At 40.9% G+C, this 14,408-nt stretch overlaps 1 protein-coding gene across 1 annotated transcript; it reads right to left on the minus strand.

Annotated features, from left to right (window-relative positions):
• Nucleotides 1–8,895: 8,895 nt before the first annotated feature.
• LOC144716090 (serine/threonine-protein kinase STY13-like) lies at nt 8,896–14,408 on the minus strand. The gene is made up of 6 exons (XM_078591126.1): nt 13,848–14,408; nt 11,929–12,061; nt 10,742–10,937; nt 9,970–10,094; nt 9,711–9,869; nt 8,896–9,256 (listed from the first exon to the last, which is right to left on the minus strand). The coding sequence occupies exons 1-6, from the start codon at nt 13,985–13,987 to the stop codon at nt 8,957–8,959; spliced, it is 1,053 nt and encodes a 350-aa protein (XP_078447252.1). The 5' UTR covers nt 13,988–14,408; the 3' UTR covers nt 8,896–8,956.

A 14,408-nucleotide genomic window follows, 5' to 3' on the forward strand; every position in this document is an offset into this window, starting at 1 on the left:
AGGTGATGCAACCTCCAGGGATCACGTGGATACATCTCGAGGATGGACACATGAACAACTCAATATGTCTCACTCAAATAACTGAGAAGTCAAAGATTTGATCAATGCACCAGTTATTTGATCATAAATTTTGGAATGTCATTTTACAAGAGCCAATTCGCAGTCATTTAAACATGAATTCATGCATCAACAAATTAAACAAGATTCAATTGAATTAACGATTAAAACATAATGAAGCTCTGAGTCAATGTCAAAACCACATAGAAATAAAAAAAAATTACCGTAAATCCATGCGTATAAACAATAATTTTTAGTAATATGAATGACAATTTGGCTTCAGAAGTGTGAATTGATGTTGAAAACATGAAGAGAGACTTGATAGCTCTCCAACATATCTAAAATTACACAAATAGGGCCCAAACTTGATGACAAATCAAGAATACGAAATTCAGATTGATAATTTGCGGGCATATTTGTTTTGTAATTTAACCTAAATTAAAAACTAAAACATTAAATTAAACCTATTTAAGCTTGGAATTTTCTCAATTAGAGGAAAACTAACCTTGGTGTGAAATTCAGGCAATCAAAGCTCTCTTGGATTATATTTATCCTCCTCGCGAAGTCGCAGTTCAAGCTCCATCAACCTTCTTGCTCCTGGCATGAACATAGCCTCCACGAGGTCATTTTTTGTCTTCAAGTAAGCCTACTCTTTCCGGCGATCACTCCTCTTGCATCAAAAGCACAAGAAAGCCCCCAGGAAATAAATTTTTCAAGCCAATAAGAGGATCTCGTTTCATGTTTTCTGAAAACACATAAGGGGCATCGCATCCCCTCCTAGCCGTCCGACCACCCTTAAGTGGGGCGATCAGGCAGGATGGGACCTCACCCTATAAGAAAGTGAAAAGACAGGCCAAACATGACCTATTGGCATGGCAATCGCTGACCGTTTGATAGGCCACGACACCCATATGGATGGTCACGATCGCCCGCAAAAAGAGAGAGGGAGACAAAGGGGACATCATAGAGAGGTAATTGCCCCTAGTGTGTGATGTGTGTTTTTGTGCACACACAATACATGTGGCTCTCCTCCGCCATCCTATCAACCTTGCAAATATCCTCGCACGTCCCACGCCACATTGATGAAAAGCAGAAACACCGTCCACTCACAAAGCACCACCCACCCATTGCACTTAAAGTGATCGAGGGGATTTGACAGCTCAGACAAAATTTTAGGATTTTCAAAAATACCCCCTATCGGTCAGACTTTTGGTTGCATTGGCAATAAGTCCACCATATTTTTCTTAATCTTTTATTTAACACACGGCCCATGGCCTGTAATCTACATCCACCTCTATTTGCCCTTCGCCTGACCCACATTTTGAATGAAACCTTTAAAGGCATGAATCGTGTATGAAAATATGCTAAAAATGAAAAGCCTATATAATTTCAGAAAAAAATACTTTTAAATTTGAAAAGAAGCCTCCCGTGCAGGTGCTAAGTGCTTCGATTTCTGACAATGTGTGGTTCTCTGCTGCCTTATTGCCTCTATTATGCCCTTGTAACTTTGGCTTCGGCTGATGCTTAAAGCCAAAATCCTTTTTTCATAGTAATAAAATTGTTAAGATATTGAGAAACTAAAATTACTGAGGTTATATTAATAATATACTTCATGCACAAGTCATGCAACATTCAGGAAAAAAATAAGAAATTTTGTATTATTTTTCAAACTCATAAAAGGGTGTCCATGATATTTAATATGTTAGAGACCATCCCCTTTTTATCACAAAAATTCCTTTAAAAGTTATCTTCATAAAAAAAATCAGAAAAGATGCATGGTTGTGTCATCTTAAATGAAACAAATGTGTTGCATTTATTTTTGAAATCCCAAACTCAAAGGAAAAGATAAATTTCCACAAAAAAAATTTTGTTTCAGTTTGAATGGGTTGAGGAATATCAGTCTCTGATGAACCCTCTCAAGAAGAAAAGTTCCATACTTGTACTCTATGGAGAAAAACGAGAAAACTGTGCACAAACATAAACATCTGATGAAATTTTGCATATTTCATCTCCATGAAGCATCATTGCCCAACAAATTATAAGTTCAAGTTGTATGTGATGGAAATATATGTGGCCGGCAAGCCAATCACACATTCCACATCTCGTTCCATATTCATTAATAGAACATATTCATTATAGTGCACGTGTGATGCGTATAATGAAGTCCATGAATACATGATCGGACTTAGTGAATTATGATGAGATCATAATACGGAGATCACTCGTCTTTAAACATGTGTTTTAAACATTCCTATTCAAAGGATACACGAGAAGGACATCGAAGTATCCGGATATAATAGCACTATCTAGCCTCACTCATATGATGAGTATGGCCGGTCCCGTAGCCATTAGTTTGGCGACACTAAGGATAGATAGTGGGTGCTCTTTAGTGAAAGAGTTCACTGAATTGATCCATACGAATCCCTGAATGGTATTATACCGAACTGTCAATCAGGTAGATTCTTCACGTCACGGTTGTGTAAGTGGTCCTTAGACCTGAGACACCAAAGACGTCTTGTGGACGGACGGTTGTACTTTGGCTATGGCCAATGAGTCTCTAATCATGGGATTCTAAACGGTCTTAGTTCGGGTGCATCAAGAAGTACACGAAGGCGATTGAGTGGTCAAGATGGGATCTTCCACCCTCGGTATAAGAGGTGACAGCTCAAGGAAGACGATGCAACGAAGTCCTTGGCCAAGGCAGTGAAATATCGGAGAAGAGTTCTCCGATGATTTCCGAATGCATCAGTACTAACTCGGATGACCGATTAGGGTTTGACAGTTGACCATACCCTAAGTCATCCAAGGAGTATCAAGTGGATGAGGGATTATACATACACGGTAACCGATGATGAACAGGTTCCATGAGTGAGTCAATACACACTACTTTGTATCTTCTAGGACACGAGGTGTAGCTTGGCACCCCACGTGTCGGAGTCTTGACCTATCGATTGGGTTAAATCGATCCGATGTTAATTAATCTATATGATGATATGGTTAATTAAGTTGGAAGGCCAATAAAGGTTATTGGGCCGTTGGAGTCGTTAACTAGACTGATACATGGGCCTAGAGGGTCACAAGAAAATGGTCTTTTGGACGTTGGAAGATATACTTAACTTTTGGGGGTTTTATGAAAAAAACCCACTTAGTATAAATAGGGGAAGGCCCTGAATGAAATTAACCCAGACCAGAATTGTTCAGGGGCCTTTCCCCTTCTTCTCCAGTCTCCCCACACCCCCTCTCCATCCCTGATGTGATCGAGACGACGTAACGACGCCGACGGAAAAAGAACGGGGCTTGTCAACGAGAAGGAGGAGATCCGATGCGCCGAGGACCTCGTGGATACGTCTAGAGGCTGCACACTTGAGCAGCTCGACTCGTCTCACTCTGGGATTCAAGAAATCACAAATGAGATTCGTGCAAAGGTACATTGTTTCAATGTTTGGGTTGATGTCGTTCGATTCGCAAAAGACTTCCGCTATGCATCGTTTTAGATTTATTAATCAACAGAATACCAACAACATTACTAGAATAATATTGGATAGAATAATATATATATTTAGAGAGAGAGAGATTAGAAAAGTATACTGATAAATGAAAAAATAAGAGAGACAAGTATACTTATGGAGGATGTGAGAGTTCAAGATGAAATCTAGAGAGAGATACATATAGTGAAAGAAAGAAGAGAGCGAAATACAACTTGAGGAATAGATAGGAAGGCTGAGATAGAGAGGAGATAGAGAGAGAGATGGCTTAGCCTTATTTACTAGCATATTGTCTAAGGCATTCATTTCTACTCAACTAGAGAGAGAAAGAAGCAGATAGAATCTCAGATGGAGTTTATGTGAGAAAGTTAGGAGACAGAAAGCTGTGGGAGATGATATGGTGATGAGAGAGGAAAACAAGATAGAGAGAGATTACGTTTGAAACCCTAAAAATCCTAAAAATAGAGGTAGAGTGAAATTGAGGAATGTAGAGAGAGAAAGAGTTCTAAAATACCTATGGAATCCCGAAAATCTAAATCTACAGGCAGAGTGAGAGAAAAAGAGAGATGGGAGATATGCTGTAAGAGATAAATAAAAATGTAGAGAGAGAAAAATTACCCTAGAACTCCAAAAACCTAAGAAAGCTCGTCAGTAGTAGAAATCCAAAAACCTGTCGCTTTTCTTTTCTCTTTTACTCTTTTCTTTCTATTCCTTACTTTATTCTCTCTGTTAATTTGTTTATCTTTTCTTTCTCCCTCTTCCCCTCTCTCAGATTATTTCTTCTCACTTTATTTTATATTTTTTGTTATGTTTCTCTCTTTTTCTGTCCCTTTTCCTCTCTAGATTTTTTTTCTTTTTCACCTTAACTTTCTTCTTTCTCTTTTTCTCATTTTTATTTTGCAAACATCAAAATTATTTTCATTAATCTTAAGGAAATAAATGTAATCAGAAAAAAATTATGTTAATCAAGAAAATTTAACTCCAGCTCCCTCTCTGTGATATCTTGTGTCTGGAGAGAGGGAGATAGAGAGACTGAAAGAGATAAAAATATATATATAGATATATATATATATCAAAAATATAATTTATAAATGATTGAAAGAGGAGATACAATTATACTTATGAAGGACGAGTTCAAGGTAAAATCTAGAGAGAGATACAGATAATCAAAGAATGGTTACGCCAGTTAGGGGTAATTCTAGATCTGGGCCAAGGCGAACTCTTTTAGGGGATTTCTTGAAACCTTTGAATTCGGAATATGGTAAAGTAGCTCCGGGCTGTGGTATTACTCCCTTTATGGGAGTCGCAATGGCTCTGTTTGCTCCTATCGATTATTTTGTTATAATTTTTATTCATTCCCATCCAATCAAAAAGTTTTTTTCGTTTATTGATGGTTTTGTTTTTTGATGAATTGTGAGAGGATAAATATCTGCATTATAATTTTTTTGATAATTATGAGTTCCAGATTTAGTATTGTTATTATTATTGGTACCAATATGCATATTAGTCCAGGTATCAATATCGATGTTTTTTCTAAAACAAAACCGGTTAATTCTACAACCAAAATATTTTCTAATCCCCCTCAGGGGGACAGCATTCCTCGTAAACAGAGAGTTACCATCCCTCCATTATAAAAAAACATGTTACTTTGATGCTTTTCTTAATAAGAAGCTCGGTTACGAGCCCCTGATGTGGGATTGTACTCGCCCGTGGAATCTTTGTTTAACTTCGAGCTCTAAGACAGTTCTTTCAGAACCTCCACCGCTCCTATTACCTTCCCCAAGGAATCACACTTAACCTAAAAAACAAAAACTTTGTTTGAAAAGTGCAATGCTTCTTTTTTTTTAGTAGCTCGAAGCTACTCCCCCCTTCCTCCAGTACAAAGCCTGACCCGAGGCATGACTTTAGGAGCATAGAAAAGTTACAGCCCCAAGACAAGGTGCAACTTTAGGGGCAAGCGACTCCATGGGCTTAGGAGCAGAAGACGAGCAAAAGGCGCATGCCAGTTTTATACGGCCTGGTGGAGTGGCACAAGATCTTCCTCTTGGCTCATGTCGAGTTATTGATTCCTCCACACAATAATTTTCTTCTTGTATCGACGAATTAGAAGAGATATCAATGATTGTTTAGCCAATGATGGATTTAACACCACGGAATGAATCGAAGAACTGAGGACGTTTCCAATACCGATAGCAGCTCTCGCTAAAGTAATTGTAGCAGTTCTTGTCTTGACAAAGTCAAAATCAATTTTGAGCTCCCCAATTTCTGGTTTGGAGTCTGTCGGCCGGTCGCCGACACAAGGAACAGCTAGAACCTTGCATCAACTACGAGAGTTTGGAATCGGATTTTCTCTAACTTGTAACATAAATGCTGAGGGGCCAATGATTGAATCTTCTGAAATGTTGCGATGCAAAATGACATCACTAATGGTTCCGAAGTTGCACTTGACGCAATGGCGAGACTTTAGGTGTGGGAGGCAAAGCGACGAGCAAAAGGGGCGAAACTTTTCTTACATGTTCACTAGGTAACCGAAGGTTTTCCAGATGTATACTTGTCAAATGAAAAAGTATTTTAAATTGATTTCTCCTTTTCTCATATCATAAGTTCTTCACCGCTTGTAAACTCGCGCCTGATCTAGATTATTTTGTTATAAAATATAATAAAACTCAGTCATTTTATAATCAGCTCCAAACAGAGAAAGATTACATAATAAAAAGTTTGTATTCCGAGGATTTGTTTAATTGACACAAATTGTGACCCAGATCTTGTAGATATTTCGATTCCAGCTAACGACGATGCTATCACGTCAATCCGATTGATTCTCAACAAACTAGTCTCTTTGTCATGTCAACTATTTCCACAGAAGATGGTAAGTGAATATCTTCAGCTGTTATGTTTTTGGGGCCTTTGACGCAAAGAACCTAAAGCTTTAGTTTATGTTTTTGGCTTTGTAGCAGCAAGCCAGCCTAGCATGTTCCAGATCTTTGCACCATCTGCATCCCCACATTTCTTGATGATTTTTACTTTGAGAGTTTGCCCAACGTGAGCCGAGAAAAAATGTGTGAGTACAGAGATTCTAGGGTTCAGACAGAAATACAAAATTTTATAAATAACATTTTTGGCATAAGATCCTTAAAATAATGGACATAGTGTTGATGTATTGAGTTTTCCAAATAAAACCAATTCCCCATTGCATATTGTTACTTATCGGGTATAGAATATGGTTTACAAAGTAAAAGGTTACGAAGTAAATGAATTATTGAAGGCGCGAGTTTACGAGCAGGAGCAGCGAATGCGGCAAGCACCTCCTCTCCCAGTTCTATCAGCTTCTTTCAGATTCTTTGACTGAAGAAAAACAACTGATCGACTTTAGGGGCGTTCAGATGAATCTTCAGCCGCAACTTTAGGAGCGTGAAGATTAAGATTCAGACGCGACTTTAGGAGCATTATGATTAAGATTCAGGCACAAATTTAGGAGTGTGAAGATGGCCTGAAGGCCTCGAGTGTCGCTTTCCTCTTATGTTCTTGTTGGAACAGCTGTTCTCGTTGGAACTGCAAACTCCATAACTCCAGAACTCCTTAACACCAATTATTTTATAAAATTTGAAAATTCAAATAAAATGCAAAATGCAAAAGTTGTCTTATTCAAAATCCCAATTATGACATCTCTTCTCTCCCACTCGTAAACACGTTCTTGCTCCGCTTGTAAACTCACGCCTTCGTCACCTATGCTCATAAATTCTCCCGCTCGTAAACTCACGCCTTTATTCTCTTCGCCCCTTTTGCTCGTCACGCCTGGCTTACCGCATTAGCTTACTGTGCAAGCGAGTATCCTTTCTTTCATAACCTTTTCTCGCCAAAAAGAACGAGAAACCTAGCACAGTTGAAGTCAGTCCGTTTGGAGCAGTAGAAGCTTCTTAAGAATGAACCAAGGCGCGACTTTAGGTTTGACTTTAGGAGAAATAAATGTCATAAGGCACCCCTTCTCCCAAAGTGACGGGGCTATTTTGCCGAGTTCCTTAGAGAGAGTTGTCTCGCGCCCTTGGTTTAGTTGGTCTTTTCTTTTACAGTTCATATTCCGGATTAGGCTCATCTCTCTAGTAATAAGATGAGCAGAATTGTACACATCAAAAACTAATAACTCAGCAGGTCCATAGCCTCGAATCAAATAAAACAAAGGGTACGGTCCTGCCAAGTTATTCATTAAAAAGAGCGAATGCGCAGGTTCATGAGCGGGAGCACAAGGGAGTGAAGCGAGTTTACAAGTAGGAGCGAATTTACAAGAACTGTTGTAATTTATAGGCGATTTAAGGAAGGGCCCCCTGTCGTAATTTCTGTATAAATTCTTTTTACAAATGAGTTATTCTAAAATTGTGGATTTAGTTTTTCTTTTTCCTTTATTTAGGAATAAGGAATTGTATGTGACTTAAGGGAGGGAAGGGAGCCCCTATAGCCATTATCCTACTGAAATAATTCTTGCTAAGATGAATGCCCATGTTGCGGCAATTCCACCCAGAAGGTAATGGGTTACTCCTACAGCTCGTCCTTGTATAACACTCAAGGCTCTAGGCTGGGTAGCAGCAGCAACTTTTAATTTGTTATGTGCCCAAACAATAGATTCAATAAGTTCTTGATAATAACCATGACCGCTGAATAGAAACATTAAGCTGAGAGCCCATACAAAATGAGCACCTAAGAAGATGAAGGAAAGAGAGAGAAAGACAACTTGAAAAACACACAGAAAGGCTGAGATGGAGAGAGGTGAGAGAGAGAGAGAGAGATGGCTTACCCTGATTCCTAGCATATTATCTAAGGCATTCATTTCTAGTCAGCTAGAGAGAAAAAGGAAGATACAATATCAGATGGAGTTTATGTGAGAAAGGTAGGAGACAGAAAGGCTGTGGGAGACGATATGGTGATGAGAGATAAATATATACGTAAAGATAGAGGAAAACAAGGTAGAGAGAAATTACATTTGGCACCCTAAAAATACTAAAACTAGAGGTAGAGTGAAACTGAAGGTAGAGAGAGAAAGAGTTAAAAAATATCTATGGAATCCCAAAACTCTAAATCTAGAGGCAGAGTGAGAGAAAAAGAGAGATGGGAGATAAGCTGTGAGGGATAAAGAAAAAATGTAGAGAGAGAAAAATTACCCTAGAACTCTAAAAACCTAAGAAAGCTCATCAGTAGTAGGAATTCATTACCAGTGATGAGTAGCAGTCCCTAAGGCAGAATAAGAAACAGTTTCTTTGGGAGTTGGGAACCATAAAACTCTAAAACTACAAGCAGATTGAAAGTGAGGAAGATATGATGTGAGAAATAAAGGGGTAGAGAGAGAGGGTAGAGAGAGAGATTACCACGGGACTCTAAAAACCTAAGAAAGCTCATCGGTAGTAGGAATTCATTACCAGTCATCAGTAACAGTCCCTGAAGCAGAAGAAGAAAGACCCCCTGCGACGGGGCTCGGAGGCGCCATCACGACCGCCATCGTGCAGCGCCATGAGAGAGCTCGTCCCGGGGGACTCCGGCGGTATAACTGCGTTCTCTGGGGTGAATGTTCTTACCAGTCTCGGCGGCAACAGCGCAGCATAGAAGCTCTCCAGCATCTGCACGATTTCCCTGAAGTTGGGCCGCTGGTTTGGATCCTGCTCCCAACACGACGTCATCAACCTCGCTAGATCCACTGGCACATCATCCGCGCTCGGTCGAACATTCTTCAACAACAAAGGTAACACCCGAGAAATTGAACATTATTCAGAGAAAATGAACATTGAATTGGTATATTTGCAAAATGCAGATGTAGAAATAACCTGGTCTTGAGATTACGCAGAGTCTCAAAAAAGAGTCAGGAAATAGAAAGAAATATCCTCTCTAGGCAACAAATCTCTCACGGAGTTTCAAGATAGAAAGAGAGAAATGGAGAAATGGAGAAATGGTGGATGGATGAGATGCCAATTTGAGAAATTGAGCAATAACTTGATTAAACTGAGGAACACTTGCTCTATAAGAATATTATCTTCAGGTAGCAAAATTGCTCAGAATTGAGATTTTGCAGCGCTCCAAAAGAAAATATTTTGAGATCGAACAGAGAAAGATGGAAGGTGAAGATCCAGCGATTAACTGGAAAGACGACGGCGGGGAATCATCAGACGGAAGATGAGATTTAACCTTGAAGGCAGCTGCGTAGGCGGCTTGGAGATTGGACATGCCTTCAAATGGGAGTTTGTTGTGGATCAATTCCCATAACACTATCGCGAAGCTGTAGCAGTCCACCTTGTGATTATAATGCTTCTTCTCCCCGTGCCTCAGTGTCACCGTGCTGTACAACTATTCGACAAAATAAATAAATCGAAAATAAGCTGTTCGTGATTTCTAATTTAGATTTTTTTCTTATTTTGATATTTTTTCTATAAAGTGAAGGATTTACCTCGGGGGCCATCCACCTGTAAGTGCCGGTTTCAGCCGTCATCATCTCAGTCAACGTCTCCTCCCTTGCCAGCCCAAAGTCGACGAGCTTCACCATTTTCCGGTCCGCAGTCAAAATAAGGTTCTCTGGGAAAGCAACATAATTATTCAGAAAAAAGCAGAAAACACAGTACAGAAAATTAAGCAGAAAAATTATGAAGGTAACCCAAATAGGAAAATTTTATCCCCGTGGGTTCAATAAGAGCAAGAGACTGAGGAGATCAGAGATGTATAGAAAAGATCGAGAAGGATCAAAGAGGAAATGGATGGGAACGGGACGCATAGAACGAGAGATGAAGGGAGGATTAATGGTTGAGAGAGAGAAACGAAAGGCAGGATGAAGGGACGAAGGCATGAATGCGAGTAGAGCGAGAGAGAGAAGAAAAAGTAGGGATGGGGAGAAGAGAGGCAGGATGTAGAGGGAGATTGAGAGAGAGAGACTGAGAGGTCAGCAGAAAAAATGGGGACGAGCAGAAGAGAGGGAAGAAGAGAAAGATGAGAGCTTAATGGTAAGTGGACGATAGAGATAGATAAGTGAGCAAAGAGAAGAGAAGACAGTATAAGATAGATATAGAGGTAAAGAGGGAGGGGGAGAAAGAGAGAGAAAGGGAGAGTGTGTGAGAGAGAGTGAAATTGCCAGAGAGAGACAAAAATTGAGAAAGATCACCCGAGAGAGATTACCAGAGAAAGAGATGGAGAGAGATCATGAGAAGAAAAAATAAACAAGAGGTTACCAGGCTTGAGATCTCGATGAATGATCCCATGGGCATGTAGGCATTCCATGGCCCTGGCAATGTCCAGGGCGAACCCCACCGCGACGCGCAGATCCAAGCACTCAGGCCTCAAGTTGATCAGGTACTTCCTCAGAGAACCGCCCAGCAGAAGCTCTGTCACCACCACCATCACTGGCTCTCTGCAAGCTCCGATGAACTGTCCCCCATCCATCCCAATCATATATATATCCCACTCGACTCTAGCCACAAACGCTCTCAAACAATGCCAAAAGTAGTCCAGAATCCATCATCGTCCTCCGCTTGAGTGACGGTGAAGATTTCATCATTGTCACAGTGACGACTTTGTCATCTCCTCTCGTCGTCTTAGCATTGATATGGACAATGAGGACAATTTGGACGTCCTTATCCATCATCCGGGCAACGAGGAATGATGGGGGCGATGACGACTCGTCATTGTTCAACACTATTCATCAACAGCCTCGTCAACGACAATGTCATCGGGCGTCATTGACGTTGATGAAGTTTACGATAGACAGTTGACAGTGATGTTAATGGTTTCACTGTTGATGGTTTACAACCGTCATTTTCCCTCAATTTTTTGCTAACAAAATTGACAACCACATCAAACTCATTGACCGCTCTAGACGATGATGTTGACTGTTATCAACATTAGCGCCTTAATTCAGAAAAATTAAACCATGTGTCTACATCACACGTCGTCCAGTCTCATTGATGTAGATGAATTTTGGATGATGAACAGTTGACAGTGGCGTCGATGGTTTCACCATTGACAGCTGACAACCATAATTTTTCCTGAATTTTTTGCTAAGAAAATTGACAACCACATCAAGGTCATCAACCGCCATTGACGATGACGTTGACTGTTATTGACATTAGCACCTTAATTGAGAAAAATTCAACCATGTGTCTACATCACACGTCATCCAGTCTCATTGATGTAGATGAATTTGGGATGATGGATAGTTGACAGCTGACACCCATAATTTTTCCTGATTTTTTGCTAACAAAATCGACAACCACATCAAGGTCATCAACCGCCATTGACAATGACGTTGACTGATGTTGACATTGACACCTTCATGTAGAAAAAGTCAACTATGCGTCAACGTCCGTGACACGTCATCGTAGTCTGGATGGAGGAAATTGCCAAGGTTGGGGGACCAAACCTTGACCAAGTTGCGGTGCTGGACACGGGAGAGCATGGCCACCTCCCTCGCAAATCTGCCCTCCCTCTTCTCCTTCTCCTCTGCCGTGTCCGCTTTGTGCACGATCTTGATCGCCACTGCCTGGTTCCTGTACCTGCGCCAACACCACAACATCAGTCCAGTTACTGTGAGAGAGGAAGAGAGAGGAGATGTAGATGTAGAGGGAGAGGGAGAGAGAGAGAGAGAGGGAGATGTAGAGGGAGAAGGGAGGAAGAGAAACAAAGAGAGAGGAAGAGAGAGAGAGAGGGAGAAGGAGGAAGAGAAACAAAGAGAGAGGAAGAGAGAGAGAGAGGGAGATGTAGAGGGAGAGGGAGGGAGAAGGGAGGAAGAGAAACAAAGAGAGAGAGAGAGGGGGAGGAAAGGAGGGAGGGAAGAGAGAGAGAATGAGAGAGGAGGACGGAGGGAGAGAAAGTGAGAAAATGAGAGTGGAGAGAGAAAGAGAGTGAGAGAGAGGAAGAGGGAGAGAGAAAGAGAGAGAGGGAGGAGGGAGAGAGAGAATGAGAGAGGGAGAGATGGAGCGAAAGTGAAGAGAGAGAGAGAGAGAGAGAGAGTGAGAGAGGAAGGGAGATAGGGGAACAAGAGATTTGGATGGATGGATGGATGAATGGAGAGAGAGAGAGAGGTAATAAGAAGAAGAGGGGAAGGTGAGAAGAAAGGCAGGAGAGAGGGATGGAGACATGACGGCATCATATTGTGCGAAAGAAACAAAGATAAATAGAGAGAGAGAGAGACTGAGATCAATCCATCACTATAAAACGGAGAAATCCGCAAGGATCTACTATAAAAGTCTAGAAACGGCAAAATCCGCAAGGATCAGTTAAAGAGATTAGCGAAGCTATAATTGAAATGATTGCAGTTCTCTATGAGATTAAAGAACAATGGAATGATTAGTTCAAGAACACTTGAAAACGGATTAATCGGATACAATCGGCATCCATAACGTAGATCAAGAAACGGAAAGATCAATCCAGAAAGAACAACAATGGAACGATTATCTCCAAGATCGGCGAAGCAGGAAGAATAAGAGCGGCCAGTCCAAGGAAAAAATCGGAGTAATTATGAGATTGCCGATTATTTGTACCCAGATTTAAGAAATCAACGGACTGAAGAACAAACTAGAACCGACTAAGATAAAGAAATTAACGGACTGAATCCGAGATTACAGAAATAGCAAACTGAAGAGAAGAACAAACTAGAACCGATTAAGAAAAGGAAATTAGCCGACTGAATCCGAGATCATAGAAATATCAAACTAAAGAACAGCTAGAACCGATTAAGAAAAGGAAATCAGCGGACTGAATCCGAGATTACAGAAATATCAAACTAAAGAGCAATTCGAACCGATTAAGAAAAGGAAATCAGCGGACGGAATCCGAAATTACAGAAATAACAAACTAAAGAGCTATTCGAACCGATTAAGAAAAGGAAATCAGCAGACGGTATCCGAAATTACAGAAATAACAAACTGAAGAACAAGCTAGAACCGACTAAGAAAAGGAAATCAGCGGACGGAATCCGAAATTACAGAAATAGCAAAATGAAGAACAAGTAGAAACGACTAAGATAAAGAAATTAACGGACTGAATCCGAAATTACAGAAATATCAAACTGAAGAACAAATTAGAACCGATTAAGAAAAGGAAATCAGCGGACTAAATCCGAGATTACAGAAATAGCAACCGAAAGAACAAACTAGAACCGACTAAGACAAAGAAATTGATGTACTGAATCCGAGATTATAGAAATATCAAACAGAAGAACAAACTAGAACCGATTAAGAAAAGGAAATTAGCCGACTGAATCCGAGACTACAGAAATTGCAACCGGAAGAACAAGCTAGAACCGAGAAGAAGTAGAAGATGAAAGACAGTCTTACGCACTTTCCTTCATAGACCTTGGCGTGAGCTCCTTCGCCGATCTTCGGCCCGACGAGCAGTTCCTTGGGGTCGACAATCCACTTGGAATCGAGCCGAAACTCGGAGATGGAGGAGAAGAAGTTACAATCGCCGCCAGACTCCATGGCAATTAGGGTTTCGCCGATCCGTCTCACCTTCCTTCTCCTCCAAGCTCGGCCATGGCGACGCCCATCTCCGTGGCGACGCCGATCTCTTCCCGCAGAGCAGACGAGGAATCAACAGCCATGAATGCTCGGACCCCAATTTTGAGCTTGCTCTGCTGCCCAGAGAGCCATGGATATACCCCGGAAGAGAGAGAAAGGCAGAGTTTCTAGAGAGAGAGATGGCGGAATGGGGACTGGGTAGAGAGAGAGAGAGAGATGGCTTGACCTTTACTCTCTAGAGAGAGAAAGAGAGATGGGATGGGAGGAAGAAGAGGATGGAATGGGGAGGAGGACGAGGCGTATGTATAAAGGGTAGAGAGAGAGATGGCTAGAGCATTACCCTCTAGAGAGAGAGATGAACTGGTGAATGATGGAGAGATAG

Source organism: Wolffia australiana, chromosome 20 (genome assembly GCF_029677425.1).
Source record: "Wolffia australiana isolate 7733 chromosome 20, ASM2967742v1".
Lineage (NCBI taxonomy): Eukaryota > Viridiplantae > Streptophyta > Magnoliopsida > Alismatales > Araceae > Wolffia > Wolffia australiana.

What these genes read in the sequence shown, in the direction of transcription:
- LOC144716090 (XM_078591126.1), bottom strand. Translation starts at nt 13,987, where the DNA reads ATGGAGTCTGGCGGCGATTGTAACTTCTTCTCCTCCATCTCCGAGTTT. An exon ending in TCATCGAGATCTCAAGCCTG is followed by an intron (nt 10,095 to 10,741) that starts GTAACCTCTTGT and finishes TTGCTTTCCCAG; the next exon opens with AGAACCTTATTTTGACTGCG. An exon ending in ACAGGTGGATGGCCCCCGAG is followed by an intron (nt 9,870 to 9,969) that starts GTAAATCCTTCA and finishes TTTGTCGAATAG; the next exon opens with TTGTACAGCACGGTGACACT.